The following is a 17232-nucleotide window of genomic DNA, read 5'->3' as shown; positions in this document are numbered from 1 at the left end:
ATCTTCCTCTTTACTCAGAATAATTCTTACTCTTTCTTTGGGTGGGCGAGTGTTGGTCTTTACGGTCTAGATAATTTTCTTAAGAAAAGCCAAATGCCCCAACCCCTGAGTGTCTGGGTGTTTTTCAGAACAGATCCAGGTGTCAGGCCACTCTGCCTGCCCATCTGAAACAGGAATGGCTACGTGTCAGCAGCATAGGTTTTTCAGAATGAAAAAAACCTCAGGCTGGGGTAGAGATTGGTGTGTGTGCTGGAGGCGGTGCTGCACAAGAGACTCATTCCCCTGGGAGCTCACCCCGCTAACAGGGAAGGCAGGTAGATCAAGAGAACAGAGAGGCTGAGCCTCTCTATTTCCTTGATAAGAAATCAAGGGTAGGCAGCATTCTTTGCTGTGTAACACGGAAATAAATTAAATATCTGAAGAATAGTCTCCTTGGCCTGGAAACCTCAAAGTTTCCCAGTATTGGGAAACATGAATAGACATTCTCCTCTCTTATGGAAAAAAAAAAAAAAAGAAAAGAAACGCCTGTCTCTGTCGAATGCCGCCATGTCAGGTGAGAGATGAAAAGCACAGCCCAGCATCCAAATGCTGTCTCTGTCTTTTCAGTTCTCTGAGAGTGACCAGGCACCGTAAAACATTTTAAAACATCATAACCTCAATGTGGGCAGTGTCTTTCATTACTGACAATTCTGAAAACTCTTTAAAAATAAGTGAGTTTTGAAGCTGACTGATGGCAATGGTGGTGCCTACTGAAGGGTGGGGTAGCTCATTTAGTGGAGTGTTTACTTAGCAAGAGCTGAAGCTCTGGATTTGGTCTCTAGGACCACATAAAACTGACTTGTTTGTATCTGCTGGGGGTGTGGAGGCAGGAGGATCAGAAGTTAAAGGTGATCCTTGGCTCAATCCTGCCTCTGAGCCCAGCCTGCATTACAAAAACAAGGGTGTCGCAGTTGGCGTGCCCCCTAGTGGATGCTTGGGGGCTGTGCCATGCAATCTGACCTGATGAGTCAGTCGCCTTGTGTAAAATTGAACTCCAGGTACCTTGTCTGGCATGTGAACTATGCTAATGTGAGTCTCTTCACCGACCGTACATTTTTATTTTTTTTGAATTTTGAAAACAGATTACTCAGTGGTTCATTCTGTGTGAAGAAAACAAGATAAATATTAGCCAGGAAAGGTCACCTTTGTTTCCAGTATGTGAAGGATTGGCTCTGATGGCTTATGTGATGCATTATTTCCCAATAGCAGAAGGTCATGTCATGCCCTTGGGTGGACATGACAACAAAGATGCTTCATAAAGTTGCAGGACCTGGGACATGAGTTTCCCAAGGAATTCATATCGACGCAGCACTCAAAGCCATTTTCCTTTCGTAGAGTGGCTTGTTCCTGGCACAGTCTTTGTTTCCCACGACCCTCAAAGGGGTTGGCCTTGAAGTTCATCACCTGAAAGTCTCTCTCATCAAACTGGGGAACTACCTTTGAATTATCTAAAGAAGAAAAACAATCTCCCTTAGGCCTACCAGTGCATTTGTAATAGATTCATGAGGATCCCAAAGTAGTGAGACAGCATTTCAAAAACCATTTTGATATTTGCAATACTATATTTATTGTGGACCCTAACAATTAGTTTTTTTTTTTTTTGAGAAAAGGAAAAAAAAGTTTCTGCCTCCTCCCAGCCTCCCATTTCCCTCCCCTTCCTCCCACCCTTCTCCCCCTCCCCCCACTCCTCTCCCCCTCCCTCTCCAGTCCAAAGAGCAGTCAGGGTTCCCTGCCCTGTGGAAAGTACAAGGTCCTCCCCCCTCCATCCATGTCTAGGAAGGTGAACATCCAAACTGGCTAGGCTCCCACAAAACCAGAACATGAAGTAGGATCAAAACCCCGTGCCATTGTCCTTGGCGTCTCATCAGCCCTCATTGTTCGCCATGTTCAGAGAGTCCGGTTTTATCCCATGCTTTTTCAGTCACAGTCCAGCTGGCCTTGGTGAGCTCCCAATAGATCAGCCAAACTGTCTCAGTGGGTGGGTGCACCCCTCGTGGTCCTGACTTCCTTGCTCATCTTCTCCCTCCTTCTGCTCCTCATTGGGACCTTGGGAGCTCAGTCCAGTGCTCCAGTGTGGGTCTCTGTCTCTATCTCCATCCATCACCAGATGAAGGTTCTATGGTGATATGCAAGATATTCGTGAGTATTGCTATAGGATAGGGTCATTTCAGGTTCCCTATCCTCAGCTGCTCAAGGGACTAACTGGGGACATCGCCTTGAGCTCCTGGGAGCCACTCTAGGTTCAAGTCTCTTGCCAACACTAAGGTGGCTCCCTTAACTAAGAATTGTGCTTCCGTACTCCCCTATCCAACCTTCCTTTATCCCAATCATCCTGTTTCCCCAAGTTCCCCCCATCCTCCCCTTCTCCCTTTTCTCTCCCCATCTCCCCTTACCCTCATCCCACCCCACCCCCAAGATCCCAATTTACTCCCCGGCAATTTTGTCTACTTCCCATAGCCAAGAGGATAACTATATGTTTTTCCTTGGGTTCACTTTCTTATTTAGCTTCTTTAGGGTCACCAATTGTAGACTCCGTGTCCCTTATTTATGGCTAGAAACCAATTATGAGTGAGTACATCCCATGTTCATCTTTTTGGGTCTGGGTTACCTCACTCAGGATTGTGTTTTCTATTTCTATCCATTTGCATGCAAAATTCAAGAAGTCATTGTTTTTTACAGCTGCATAGTACTCTAATGTGTATATATTCAACACTTTCTTCATCCATTCTTCCATTGAAGGGCATCTAGGTTGTTTCCAGGTTCTGGCTATTACAAATAATACTGCTATGAACATAGTTGAACAAATGCTTTTGTCATATGATAGGGCATCTCTTGGGTATATTCCCAAGAGTGGTATTGCTGGGTTCAGGGGTAGGTTGATCACGAATTTCCTGAGAAACCGAAACACTGATTTCCAAAGTGGTTGCACAAGATTGCATTCCCATCAGCAATGGATGAGGGTACTCCTTCCTCCACAGCCTCTCCAGCAAAGGCTATCATTGGTGTTTTTGACTTTAGCCATTCTGACAGGTGTAAGATGATATCTCAAAGTTGTTTTGATTTGCATTTCCCTGATTGCTAAGGAGGTTGAGCATGACCTTAAGTGTCTTTTGGCCATTTGAACTTCTTCTGTTGAGAATTCTCTGTTCAGTTCAGTGCCCCATTTTTTAATTGGGTTAATTAGCATTTTAAAGTCTAGTTTCTTGAGTTCTCTATATATTTTGGAGATCAGACCTTTGTCTGTTGCGGGGTTGGTGAAGATTTTCTCCCAGTCAGTAGGTTGCCTTTTTGTCTTAGTGACAGTGTCCTTTGCTTTACAGAAGCTTCTCAGTTTTAGTAGGTCCCATTTATTCTATGTTGCCCTTAATGTCTGTGCTACTGGGGTTATACATAGGAAGCGATCTCCTGTGCCCATCTGTTGTAGGGTACTTCCCACTTTCTCTTCTATCAGGTTCAGTGTGTTCGGACTGATATTGAGGTCTTTAATCCATTTGGACTTGAGTTTTGTGCATGGTGATAGATATGGGTCTATTTTCATTCTTCTACAGGTTGACATCCAGTTGTGCCAGCACCATTTGTTGAAGATGCTTTCTTTCTTCCATTGTATACTTTTAGCTCCTTTATCGAAAATGAGGTGATCATAGGTTTGTGGGTTAAAATTTGGGTCTTCTATACTATTCCATTGGTCGACTTCTCTGTTTTTATGCCAATACCAAGCTGTTTCAATACTGTAGCTCTGTAATAGAGTTTGAAGTCAGGGATGGTAATGCCTCCAGACAATCCTTTATTGTATAAGATTGTTTTGGCTATCCTGGGTTTTTTGTTTTTCCATATAAAGTTGATTATTGTCCTCTCAAGATCTGTGAAGAATTTTGATGGGACCTTGATGGGGATTGCATTGAATCTATAAATTGCCTTTGGTAGAATTGCCATTTTTACTATGTTGATCCTCCCAATCCAAGAACAAGGGAGGTCCTTCCATTTTCTGGTATCCTCTTCAATTTCTTTCTTCAATGCCTTAAAGTTCTTGTCAAATAGATCTTTCACTTCCTTAGTTAGAGTTACCCCAAGATATTTTATGCTGTTTGTGGCTATCGTGAAAAGTGAAGCTTCTCTGATTTCCCTCTCTGCTTCCATATCCTTTGTGTATAAGAGGGCGACTGATTTTTTGGAGTTGATCTTGTATCCTGCCACATTATTAAAGGTGTTTATCAGCTGTAAAAGTTCTTTGGTGGAGTTTTGGGGGTCGCTTATGTACACTATCATATCATCTGCAAATAACGAAAGTTTAACTTCTTCCTTTCCAATTCAAATCCCCTTGATCCCTTTATGTTGTCTTATTGCTATTGCTAGAACTTCAAGCACTATATTGAAGAGGTATGGAGAGAGTGGACAACTTTGTTGTGTTCCTGAGTTTAGTGGGGTGGCTTTGAGTTTCTCTCCGTTTAATTTGATGTTAGCTGTCGGCTTGCTGTATATAGCTTTTATTATATTTAGGTATGACCCTTGTATCCCTAATCTCTCCAAGACTTTTATTATAAAGGGATGTTGAATTTGTCAAATGCTTTTTCAGCATCTAATGAAATGATCATATGGTTTTTTTCTTTCAGTTTATTTATATGATGGATTACATTGATAGATTTTCGTATGTTGAACCAGCCCTGCATCTCTGGGATGAAGCCTACTTGATCATAATGGATAATTTTTCTAATGTGTTCTTGGATTTGGTTTGCCAGTATTTTAGTGCAGGTGACTGTTTTTCTCTGTTCCTTGGGGAGGGGTATATTTCCCGCAGCTATGTACAAGGCTGAATGTACATTCTAGGGTCTATTTTGTTTTTCAGATGCTTTGGGTTAGGGTTGTCCTTTTTATTTTATGTAGTGATGGAGACTAAACCCAGGGCTTCATGTATGCTCGCAAAGCACTGACCACTGGGCTTTTTCTGGTGCTTAGATCATTCAGCTCTCTCTCCTCTCCTCTCCTCTCCTCTCCTCTCCTCTCCTCTCCTCTCCTCCTCTCTCTCTCTCTCTCTCTCTCTCTCTCTCTCTCTCTCTCTCCCTCTCTCCCTTGGTTCCATTACTTGGAAAAGCTCTGGTGCATTTGAATGCCAACTACGGACTTACTTGAATTCTTTATATTTGGTACAAAGAGTTATGTTGAAAAGATCTTTCCTGCATGTGTCCCATTAACATTTTTCAAAAAGGAGCCTTGAAGATAGTCTAGTGTTATCCCAGGTGTCAGTCATCCAGATCTAGGGATTCAGATCTTTAGAAAGACTGACCTGTTCTGTGAGCCTTAGTAGACTGTATACCCTTCAGGACTGATTGTCTCAAACTTCCTTTTCGTTCCATGGTCAGTGAGATGAGGACTGTGAAACCGTGTATCTTAAATGATTTGGGTCCCTCTGTCAAACATTGAATTGCTGTCTTGCTGAAAACAATTTCTGTTTTAAATCTGCATTGTGTAGGGCTAGGGGGATTGCTCAACTGACCTAGAAGGACTTGAAATGGATCCCTGGAACCCATTCTACAAAAATAAAAAAAAGATTTTCTGGGTGATGGTGGCACACACTTTTAATCCCTGCACTCAGGAGGCAGAGTCAGGCGCATCTTTGTAAGTTCGAGGTCAGCCTGGTCTAGAGAGCAAATTCCAGTACAGACAAGGCTACCCAGAGAAACCCTGTCTCATTCCTCTCACCTCACGAATAAATGTGGTTAACATGGTGCTTGTAATCCTAGCTTTGTGGAGGTGGAGAGAGATGTGTTCTTGGGGTTTTCTGGCCAGCAAGTCTTACCTACTCAGGGGCTTCCAGGCCAGTGAGAGACCTTGTCTAAAAAACAAAAAAGATGACACCCAAGGAACAACACCTGAGGTTGTCCTCTGTATCCATGTAGTGGTATTTCATTTGTATTTTAATAAATAAAGCTTGCCTGAAGATCAGAAAGCAAAACAGCCCCATTAGTCAGCCTTACAGACCAGGCAGTGGTAACACACACCTTTAATCCCCATAGTCATAATAGTTACCTTAGAAACCAGGTGGTGGGGCCTTTAATCCCAGTGGTGCGTACCTTCAATACCAGAACTAGAGAGGATTATAAAATGGAAGGAGGCAGCTCTCAGTCTTAGTCTTATTCTGAGATTCCTAGAGGCAGGTTCGCCATTTCAGACTGAGGTAGAGGTAAGAGCCAGTGACTGGTTGTTTTGCTTTTTCGATCTTCAGGTTGAACCCCAATATCTGTCCCTGAAATTGTATTAATCATGCCTCCTTTGCACCCAACATAGGGCATGAATTTCCAAAAATCTGTTTTCCTGAGGCATTTTAGACACCAGCCCAAGCCAGAGCTGGGATTGGTAATTAAAACCCAAACCTAGCCACCTCGGTTTGGGAGAAGTGCTAGCACCCTAGCAGCCATCCAGTCTGGCTTAGCTTCCTCTCCTGCTGCTCCCGTCCTTGCTGCCAGCCCATGAAGCACCCACAAGTCTTCCCACGGTGCCACGTAGCTTCCTGTGCTTCTGGCGGTCCTGCATCTTGCCCCCAGCCCCACTTGCATGCAGCTCCCACAAAGCTTGGTACCTAGAAAACTATTCCCACATTTAAAAAAGTGGATTTTGGATGTTTGTCTTTGTTTAGAGCGTTGGTTACAAGTCGTTATGGACAATGGTCAGGAAAAAAGCCAAACAAAGGAGATGAGATTCAGAGTTCTTGTTTTGAAAAGAAAGGGGGAAGTTCTGTGGGACAATGCTCTTGTGCCCTGTAAAGATTTGCTACTCATATTGGTTTAATAAAATGCTGATTTTCCAGTAGCCAGGCAGAACTATAAGCACGGCAACCAGACTAGGAGAATTCTAGAAAGAGGAAAGGCTCTGTCTGCAGTCGCCACCCAGATACAGAGAGAAAGCAAGATGAGAATGCTGCACTGAGAAAAGTACCAAGCCATGTAGCTGAGCATAGATAAGAATTATGGGTTAATTTAAGTTGTAAGAGCTAGTTAATAATAAGCTTGAGCTAATAGGCCAAACAGTATGGAATTGATATTAAGCCTCAGAGTGGTTATTTCGTAAGTGGCTTCGGGAACAGGAGGGACAGAAACTTCTGTCTACACATCCATGTGGATATATGATGCGGCGTAATAACCAGGCTAGCTTAATATGAAATGGTAAACTTTAATGAAGAAATAGCTTACAACATCAGGGATTCAGCGATGAAACCGGATGTACAAAAGGGACCGACGGGGCTCACGCCTGCCAGATTTATACATAAACATTTGTCCGAGGCGAACACGCCCCCTTGGCCTGGGCTTCTCCTACAGATATACATACATTCCAACACACCTACTACACATATGCATGAAAATGTATGCATGAGTGCTTACATGCATTCATGCCTACTTATATGCATTTACACATGCACATATACCAGCTTACATGTGTGCACACAATGCATGAAACACATAACTGCTTATATATCTACAGAAATACCAATACACTTACTTACTTACAAAAACAAACATAAAATTGTCTATAGTGTGAACTAGCATTGAGTCCTCAATGCCCCTGGCTAACATTACCAACGAGGAAGAGTTTATTCTTTCGTGTATCTGCTGCAGACGTCATGGTAGAAAGTGCTATTTTACTCCCAGACACATTTAATGCTAATTGATCCCTGTTTTTCTTCTTTCTGTGTCTTTTAAAAACAGGTTTTCTAAGCTGAAGCAGTTTTTGGGAGCTGCCGATATGGTTGGTCTCAGCTACGAAGGATTTGCATCCACTCTGCAGAACATTCTGGAGTAACTGTGTTTGACTGGAACCATACCTTGTGAACTCTCTAAGGTAAAATAGTTAAATTGGTTTTAGTAGCCACCAAGTAGTCGAGAGTTGATGAAGTTTTCTGGAAGCCTTTAAAAATACATTTAGAAATTTGGATAATTGTCAAGCTGGGTGGTGGTGGTGGTGCTCACATTTAATGCTAGCACTCAGGAAGCCGAGGCAGGAAGATCAGTCTCTGAGTTTGAGGCCAGCCTGGTCTACAGAACAAGTTCCCAGACAGTCAGGACTATTACACAGAGAAACCTTATCTTGAAGGAAAAAACAGGAGAGCTGTCATTCTTTTCATTTTAGCACTGTCTTTGAAATGAAGTCATTTTAATGTGCAAAATCCTCTGGCACATTCCAGGGGGTGAAGAAGAGGCACAGAATTATGTCTGAGTATCTCTCCTGCCTACCTCGCTGTCCAGCCCTGGCATTTCTGTATGGAACCACAGCATCTTTGGGTGGGGGGTGGTGGTGATATGGGAAGAGTGTCTCACTCTGTAGACCAGGCTGGCCCTGAGCTCACAGAGAATGAACTGTCTGCCTCTGCTTCCCCAGTGCTGGTGAGAGGCCTGTGGGGCCATACCTGGCACTCACAGCTGTTGTTTAGCAAATGCTTGTTTAGGAGCAGAGGAACCTGGTATCTAGAATGGGTTCCTGTAAGGATCTGGCCGAGGGACCCCGGCATAGGATTTGGAATGTCTCTTCTGGGTCTTCTCATTTGGGGGACTTGTTTGGATTCAACAAGAAAATAGAAATCATTCAGGATAATGTGAGGCAGAGGGCAGTGAACCCAGGGGACCAGTTACACATGTGCTAGATCAGAGATGCTGGGCAGATGATCAGAGCAGCCTGGCATCCAGACTTTGGGAAGCCAGGTTGATACAGCCCCCTCTTGAATGTGGGAGGTACCATGGTTAACGGGGGTCACCTCTTTGAATAGGTTCTAAGCACAGGGCAAAGGTAAAGGGTTTTGCAGATGTAATTAAGATCTTAGATAATTGACCTGGAGTTTGACAGCATGTGCTTTTCCTCCACCCAACTGAGTTATTCAGGTGAACCCTAAAATGGGACTGTGATTTCTTTGGAAGAATAGTTATGACCGAGACAGGGCTGGGAGACTCCACCCATCAAACCTTTAGGGCCCAAGAAAGCTCCTGGTCAGCATTATAACATGGCGATCTCAAAAACAAAGGCCAAGGACATGCTTTCCAGTATCCCAGGGACTGATTTTCTGGTTGGGCCTCTAGCTGAGGACCTTCCTTTCCTGGTCCAAGGGTGGTGGGGAATTGAACCCAGGACTCCGAGGTTCTCAGGCCTCCAGCAATGACCAAAAGACCCATGCCAGACTCCCAACTTCCAGGAACCGAGCTCCTAGTTTTGACTTAATGTCAGCTGGTAAGTTTAGTCATTTGCTTCAGAAGTCCTCGGCACTCTTTTCATGGAGAGAAGCTTGGCCCCTCACTGCCTTAGAGGGTCTAAATGAGAACACAGGGTCCCTGTCCTCTGCCTCAGAGCACATGCCTAAAGGGGAGCTAAGCCCTGGAGCAGCTTGAAAGGTTTCAAAGAAACCACTATGTGGGCCTCATGCCGATTTGAGATGCTGTGGTTTATCAATTATGTAAACCTTAGGAGAAGCAAAGAGAATGCAAATTTCACATTTGATCTTCTCGTTGTTGTCGAGACGGTGTCTTTTGTAACTCAGGATGGCCTTGGACTTACTATTTAGCTAAGGATGATAGAAGACTTCAGACCCTTGCGCCTTCACTTCCCCAGTGCTAGGCTAACAGGGTTGCACCATCAAGCCTAGTTTTACATGATGCTGGAAACCGAACCCTGGGCTTTATGTATGCTAGGCAAGGATTCTACCAACTGCAACACCTTGATCAAGTTTCAGTGGAATATTCTCTCTCGTACAGAGCAGTTTAAGTTCCAACTGTTAACTGCACAACTGCCACCGATCTAATTGTTTCAAAGGCATTTTCCTCTTATTCTAGGGTTGAGAATCCAGAGGACTGTAAGCTGGGTTAGCAGGACCTCAGGCACTAGCCAGTGTAGGTGGGTGGTGTGGGGCATGGAGACCCATCTCTAGGCAGCTGCCATTTCCTGGAAAAGCTGTTCCTCAGAGTTCCAGCAGGAATTTTTCAAGGAAGTGGATTCTGGTCTTCAGGCTGCACATTTTATATGTGGACAACCAGTTTGTCTTAAGAATAGTACAGATGGGGCAGAGGCAGAGACAGGTGGATCTCTTTGGATTCAAGGCCAGCCCAGGCTACCTGTGAGAGTCTCAATAATAATAAAAAAAGAAATTATATAAACAAACAAAACAATTGCAGGCAGGATCAAGTTTCTTGTTTTTTTTTTATTTGTAGCAATTAGTGATTCAAAAGAGAACACTTGAACATATCTGCAGAGTGGAGTTTAGTTCCCTATGACCACAGAACAAATGAGCTCACTTAGCAGCTCCTAGGGGCTTGGTAACAGTTTGAAAGGGTGAGAAGTCAATGCTATGTGTCACCTTTAACTTGGACGTCTTCAGAGATGATCTGAGAGTCTCATCTTGGCCTGGCTGCTTCAAAGGCAGACTTGGTCGCAGATCCATGAGCAATGCGACATCTTTTTTAAATGATGCATCCGACTGAAATATGAAAGTCTGAGGGAGGGTGCTGGGCTAGAACCTGTGCCTGGAAGTGCTTGCTGGGGCTTCTGGGACTGAGATGTGGCTCTTTGCAGACATCTCTGGGTCAACTACCAGCTGGCATCCTTGAGGGATTTTCCTTTGACTCTCTCTGAGTGTTACCCAAATGGTGATCCAATCCCACCTGCCAGTTTTTGCCTCTGCCCAAGAGTGGCTATGATCTTCACAGGTCCCACTATTACCATGAACTCTGCCTTCTCAGACTGATCACCTGCCGATCACAGATATCTGTAAAGAACTCTATCTGTGTCAATGTATACAGACATTTTTCTTTTCAGTATTTCTCAGACATCGTAGAAAGGCAGTGATGGCTGTAGCTTTGATATCATTTGGGGAATCACAAGTAATCTAGAGATGATTTTTAAAGTGGACAGGAAGTATGAGTCTATGTAGAAGGTTGCAGTTATACAGGAGTGGGATAATGAAGGAGGTGTATGGGTTTGTGCTGAAGAGGAGGTCTGTGGCTACACAGGAGGTATGCAGTACTGGAGGCAGTGTGAGATTATACAAGAGTGGTGAGTGTGTAGGGGAGGCGTGCTGGTGTATACGGAGGTAAGGATACAGAGGCGGTGTGAGGCTTTAGGGGAGGTACCGCGGAGGAGGTTATACAGAAGATATGTGTGTCTATAGGAGGTGTGTGCCTGTATGGTGGAGCGCGGTTATAGAAGAGGTGCCCTGCTTGTTACAGAGGACGGGTGCACGTGTACAAAAAGTGTGGTTAGGAGGTGTGAGTTTATATAGGAAGTATGCAGCTATATAGGAGGTGCATGCTTGTATAGGGGGTATGCTCTTGTACAGGATGGGTGACATTATATAGCAGGTGTGCAGGTTGTAGGCAAATGCTGCCCTGATTCTTGGGAGGGACTGGAACAATACTGTTTCAGGTATCTGGGAATCAATTGGCAGAGTTCTAAGGCAGGATTGTACATAAAGAAGGCTTCCTTGGTCCAGTGTGATAGCAGATACTATGAGACATGTGCCAGGCCTAAATTAGTGAGCGCATATCAGGTGTTTTGACTTTTGCTGTATAAGTCAGCTGAGAGGCTGGAGAGAGAAGCCTTGTAAACAGAGACCATGCTTTCATTTCCCTGCTTCCCAGACTCGAATAACCACACAAAAACTATATAAATTACGACAGTGTTTGACCAATGGCTCAGGTATGTTTCTAGCTTGCTCTTACACCTTAAATTAACCCATTTTTATTGACTTAAGCATTGCCACAAGGCTGTGGCTTACTAGTAATATTTTGGCATCTTTCTCTTTTGGCTGCTATGTGAAGTCTCTCTGACTCCGCATTCTTCCTCCTCTATCTCTGCTTGGATTTCCCACCTCGCTATATTCTGCCTTGCCATAGGCCAAAGTAGCTTCTTTATTAACCAATGGTAGTAAAACATATTCACAGCATACAGAAGGGAATCCCACATCATCTAATCTTGCATGGGACCTGAGTTTAGTTTCTAGCACATGCATAGGAGCTCACAACTGCCTGCAGTTCCAGTTTGAGGGGATCTGTACTCACACATCTCTCTCTCTCTCTCTCTCTCTCTCTCTCTCTCTCTCTCTCTCTCTCTCCTACCCACCCCCCCAAACATATGCATGACATGCACACACACATATACACACCTTTTTAAAAGGTCATTTTAAAAGTCAAAGTAGAAAAAGTAAATCAAATTTAATTTCCTTACAATAGTTAGGAAGATATAAAGTAGGAAGTCCGAATAGAGCATTTTGATAGTCCTTTATCCTTGTGAGTGAGAGAGAGAAAGAGAGAGAGTATATGTGTTTGTGTATGCATAGGTGTGATGTTGTGGTACATGTGCTCACGAATGTGCAAGCATGTGTGCCTGTGTACATACAAGCAGAGGGAAGACACTGGATGTTCTCTATTATAGGCAGCCAGCGAGCCCCAGGGAGCCTATAAGATCTGCCCCCTTCTCATCATTGGGGTTGCAGGTGTATGTGTAGCATATTTGCCTTTTTTCTTGGGTGCTGAGGGACCAGTTCAGGTCCTCATCTTGTACAGCTAGTGGCATTGCTACTGAGCCATCTTTTTAGCCCCTGGCTGGTCCTTTTGTTTGCTTATTTTTGTTATAGAATAGAGGATATAACCAATGTGAGAGGAATTATCTTAGGGAACTCTCGATACTGTCCATGCATATGAGAGTAATTTATTTTTATTTCTATTTGTTCCATAGTTAAGCCTAGCTTGAACTCATTAAATAGCCAATGATGACTTTGAACTTAGTGATGCTCTCGAGTCCTGAAATTAAGGTGTGAGTTACCAAACCTGATGCTTTTTTTTTAATACTGGTCTGTTTTCCCACGTGAGTCCATGATTTGTATAATGAACTGTGTATCACATCTGGCCCAGAGGGTCTTACTATACAGACTAAGAACCCCAAGTTTTTGGGTCACATATGCACATTCTTTTGGGTTTAGTCACACCTAAAGATCCTGTGTACTCACTTTGAAAATGGTTCTTTATTCTCTGTTTTGAGATACAAGAGAATATGACCCCATGTTTTATCAGGGCAACTTTCACTGTTACTTGGAGATTCCTAAGCAGACTCTCACCCAGGCATGGTGTTAACTCAGAGGACTCTTAGTTATGAAATGCATTTGTTGAAAGCAGAGTCTGTGGTTGGTACAAATTGAAGCTTGCCAGGTTTATAGTTTCCTTGGGGGAGGGAGGATGGAGTCACACCTTGAGGTCCTTCACCATTGAGGTCCTTCACTGGCTCCTCTCTGTTTCGCTGCGCGGGGTGGGCCAAAGAGCTTGGCCTATCTCACCCTCACGACTGGGGCCTTGTTTCTCCCCAGGATGAGAGTCTGTGCTAAATGGAGGTTGCCGCTGTCACCCTGGCTGCTCATGGCCTGTGTGCTAATGGTCTGCTGTAAGCTGTCGTCCGTCACTAGCCAGCACCTCCGGGGACAGGCAGGTAAGCCCTGTAAGCTCGTTATGTACTGCTGAGATCAATTAATACAATGCTTTGACATGCCGGAGTCCACGCTTCAGACACAGGTGCTTGACAAGAGTTTGACTGGCTTGTAAATAACGGTAGAGCCACGGACAGATAGGGCCCAGTGGCTTATGCTGGAGCAGGGCTGTTCTGGATGTCTTCGCTAGGTCTTGTCCAGGCTCTCCTTTGAGTTTTAACTTTGATTTTCATGGGCGTGTTTTTGTGTTAATAGTGCTTTTTCTCTGAATGTCAGGAATTCTGTAGCACTCTGTGTGTGACTGAGCGTGTGTGCACACACACAGGCGCTCTTGTAGCTGCCCGAAACTCAGAGTCAGGTGACACAGGGCTGTCCTAAGAGGACCTATCAGCTAACTCAAGACCCTCCTGAGACACCTGGAGAAAATAAGTTGAATGAGGGACATAATGAAGGAGAGAAGAAAAGAAACGACAAAATAAAGAAAACAGCCAGGGTAACCTTTGCATTTTTATGGCCCGTAAAGGGAAGTGTGTCTAAACCTGGAGAGACAGCTGTTCTGGTAATTTCTAGTGAAATTCATGTCTGTGTATTGCCGTTTAAAGTTAATTTTATAGCGTTGTGTGAACTAACAGGCATCATGGTGTAACTGTCATGGTTATATAGCGCTGTGCTTTGTGTAGAGTTGCCCTTAGCTACCCTTTTGTGACCCTTTCAGCTTCTCTCATTACCCTCTCCCTTCTCTGCAAACAGCCTCTTCTGCTTCTACGTCACATGGGCATCTTTGCAGAAGTCCAGGTGTACTTAAGGAGTCCAATTCTGTATAAGAGAGACAATGTGACATTTGTCTTTCCTCCTCCAGTACTGTTCCTTGATTCTCCTGAGCTCCCTGGCAGTATTTCCCATTCTGGCCTTTTGTCTGCCTCCTGTCCATCACGAAGAACCCTTGATCTCCTCCTTCCATGATGCGATGCTGTGTGCCACAATAGGCCCAGGAAAAGACCCAAATCACTACGGCTTAACCCCTCAGGTGCCATTTGGTGTTCCAAGATGCCGAGAGATTTTGGTTCCTGACTGAAGGCATGTTGGGAAAGTCCATAGTGAGGTTACTGGAGGCCACAGCATACGTGGATGAAAGTGGTCACTGGAGTCATATGTAACGTGAGACTTGAGATCAGGCAGTGGGTATGACTAACTGCAATATTGTCAAATATGCAATATTGCTTTTTATTCTTCTTTAGTATTGGGGGCTGGACCTATCACCCCCAAGCACTCTACCACTGAGCTATATCCCCAGCACCTTTCATCTTTGTTTACAAACCACAGGCTACGACTTATCATCCAAATGCCTCTCCTGGCTTCCAGATCACACTCTGGAAATTGCAGGCTGAACAAATAAAACAGCACGTGTCTGATAAGGATAAAATCACCAAGACTCCAGCTGACTCACAACTTAGCCTTTGTGATACAGGGGGATGTTTATTTCTCACTTTCTTTGGGGATTTCCAAGCCACTCTGGCTCAGGAGTAGAATATACTTAGCCTAGGAACACAAGTGATGATTAAAAACGGCCTCTAGAGAAATACTTCTCTTTTTGTATCATGCATCTATATTGATATATGAGGATTTATATTTAAGCATGGGTTCTGCATGTGAGAGAGTACATGTTGTTTTGAGCAGTGATCTTACAATGTGTTCTATTGCTATATAAGCTCTTTTTTCTTATTGATGTGGACAGAATATTGGACAAACACAGCTTAAGGGATGCTGGAGGATAGAGAAGATATAGTCTATCAGGTGGGGGAAGCTGGCAGCGGGCATCTCTATGGCAGTGGGAACATAAGGCAACTGCTCGCATCTCAGTGGCTCAGGAAGCAGACAGAGAAAGGGCTGGAACCAAGAAAGGGCTGTAAAGTGACCTTACCTAAAGTGAACCACTTCTCCTAGCTGGGTCCCATCTTCTAGTGGTCCCACAAATTTCCCAAAGATCACCACCAAGGTGGGAATCAAGTGTTGCAAACATATAACCTTAGTTTACACAAAGCTTGTGAGGAACCTTCCAAGCCACACTATTGCTCATATTACCCCAAACATTTGAGGCTCAAGTAGTCTTCTTGATTCAGTCTTCAGAGTAGCTAGGACTCCTATTGTACTTGACTCTGGGCAGGAAGATTGTGAGTTCAAAGTCAGCCGGCACTATACAGACAGACCTTGTGTCTCCCCTGCCCCTGTGAAACTATAAAGTGTGAGCCTTAAATTATATACACATCGGAAGTGCTAATGCCCCTGTCCACAGACTGCTATGTCTGGGAAATTGGAATGATGCTATAGCCCACGCCCAGACAGAGACCACACCATGCTTTTTCCCCTCTTCCTTACTCTGACATGTTAAGGGTGGCTACAGTTTTAGGCTCAAGATAAATTCTTAAATCTCTCACAACTCAATTTTCTCCCCTCAAGTGACAGTTTGATGATGAGAAAAATAATGATTGAAGTTTTGAGGAATCAGCATAAAATCAATACCACTAGACTGTCGTGGAGTGTCTACAGGTAGTTGGTATTGTACTGTGTGTCTTTTGATGAGTTCATTTAGGGGGCCAGAGAGTTTGAAGTCATTGATCTTATCTGTTTAGTGCACATCTGTTTTCTAGAATAGAGCTTGGTAAAATATGGCAGTGGGTGCATTATCAACAGATTTCCAGGTACCAGGTTGGGGTGGGGAATGTTGAGAAGAGATAAAAATTTTAAGGAAGGTGACTGGGTAAGTGGCTGGCTCAGTTGATTAGGTGTTTGTCATGCAAGCAAGAGGACCTGAGATTGGACATCCCATCAGACAGTGTTCATCCCTAGAAGCCCAGTGCTAGAGTGGCAGAGACAGGCAGATGCTGGGGGCTTGCTGGCCTGGCAGCCTTCTTGAACCAGGAGGCTCCAGGTTCAATGAGAGAGAGGTCCTGTTTCAAACAATAAGGTGGAAAATAATTGAGGGAAACACTTGATGTTGACCTCTGGCCTACATGTATACACACCCACACAAACAAGTATATGCACCACACATTCATGCATGCATGCATGCATGCATGCATGCACACACTCACACATGCACGCAAACACACTTGAAGAAAATAGGTGTGGTAGTTTGAATGTCATTGGCCCCCATAATCTCATAGGGAATGGCATTACTGGGAGGTGTGGCTTTGTTGGACTAGGTATGATCTTGTTGAAGGAAATGTGTCCCTGTGGAGGTGGACTTTGAGGTCTCATACATGCTCAAGACATGTCCAGTATCTCAGTCTACTTCCTGTTGCCTGTGGATCAGTATGTAGCAGCTTCTTCTCCAGGACCATGTCTGCCTGGTCTGCCTGTATACTGCCATGCTTCCTGCCATGATGATAATAGACTGATCCTCTGAAACTGTAAACTGCCTTCTCAATTCAGTGTTTTCCTTTAGAAGAGTTGCCGTGGTCACAGTGTCTGTTTACAGCAAGAGAAACCCTAAGACAATAGGCTGAAGTCAAACTTCCCATTTCATCTGTAACAATCCTTATTTTATGTATAACTTTAAAGTCAAGAAATAGACAACTCTATAGTTAACTCTAAATTAAGAGCAGAATTGTTCCCAAGAAGGGCAGATAGCATCTTCCATTATAGCAGAAGTTGGACTATTAGAAGCCATGGTAAGGGAGCTGCACAAAGCCTTGGTTAAGCCTGCTGGAGAAATAGCAGCCATAACCTGGGATTTCTATATGGCAGGG

The 17232-nt window shown here is 44.1% G+C and overlaps 1 protein-coding gene across 1 annotated transcript in view; it reads left to right on the top strand.

Annotated features, from left to right (window-relative positions):
- Positions 1 to 17232, top strand: part of Tafa4 (TAFA chemokine like family member 4) — a 210925-nt gene that overhangs the window by 40121 nt on the left and 153572 nt on the right. Inside the window, exons 2-3 of the mRNA XM_041641324.1 lie at positions 7737 to 7869; positions 13367 to 13485. Coding sequence (XP_041497258.1) covers positions 13368 to 13485 — 118 coding nt within the window. The 5' untranslated portion in view covers positions 7737 to 7869; position 13367. The remainder of the gene's footprint in view (positions 1 to 7736; positions 7870 to 13366; positions 13486 to 17232) is intronic.

The sequence above is a fragment of the Microtus oregoni genome, unplaced genomic scaffold (assembly GCF_018167655.1).
Source record: "Microtus oregoni isolate MIOR12 unplaced genomic scaffold, Mior012 000002F_ref0000024, whole genome shotgun sequence".
Lineage (NCBI taxonomy): Eukaryota > Metazoa > Chordata > Mammalia > Rodentia > Cricetidae > Microtus > Microtus oregoni.
Note: the sequence above shows the minus strand (reverse complement) of the source record. Positions and strands in the feature narration are given on the sequence as shown.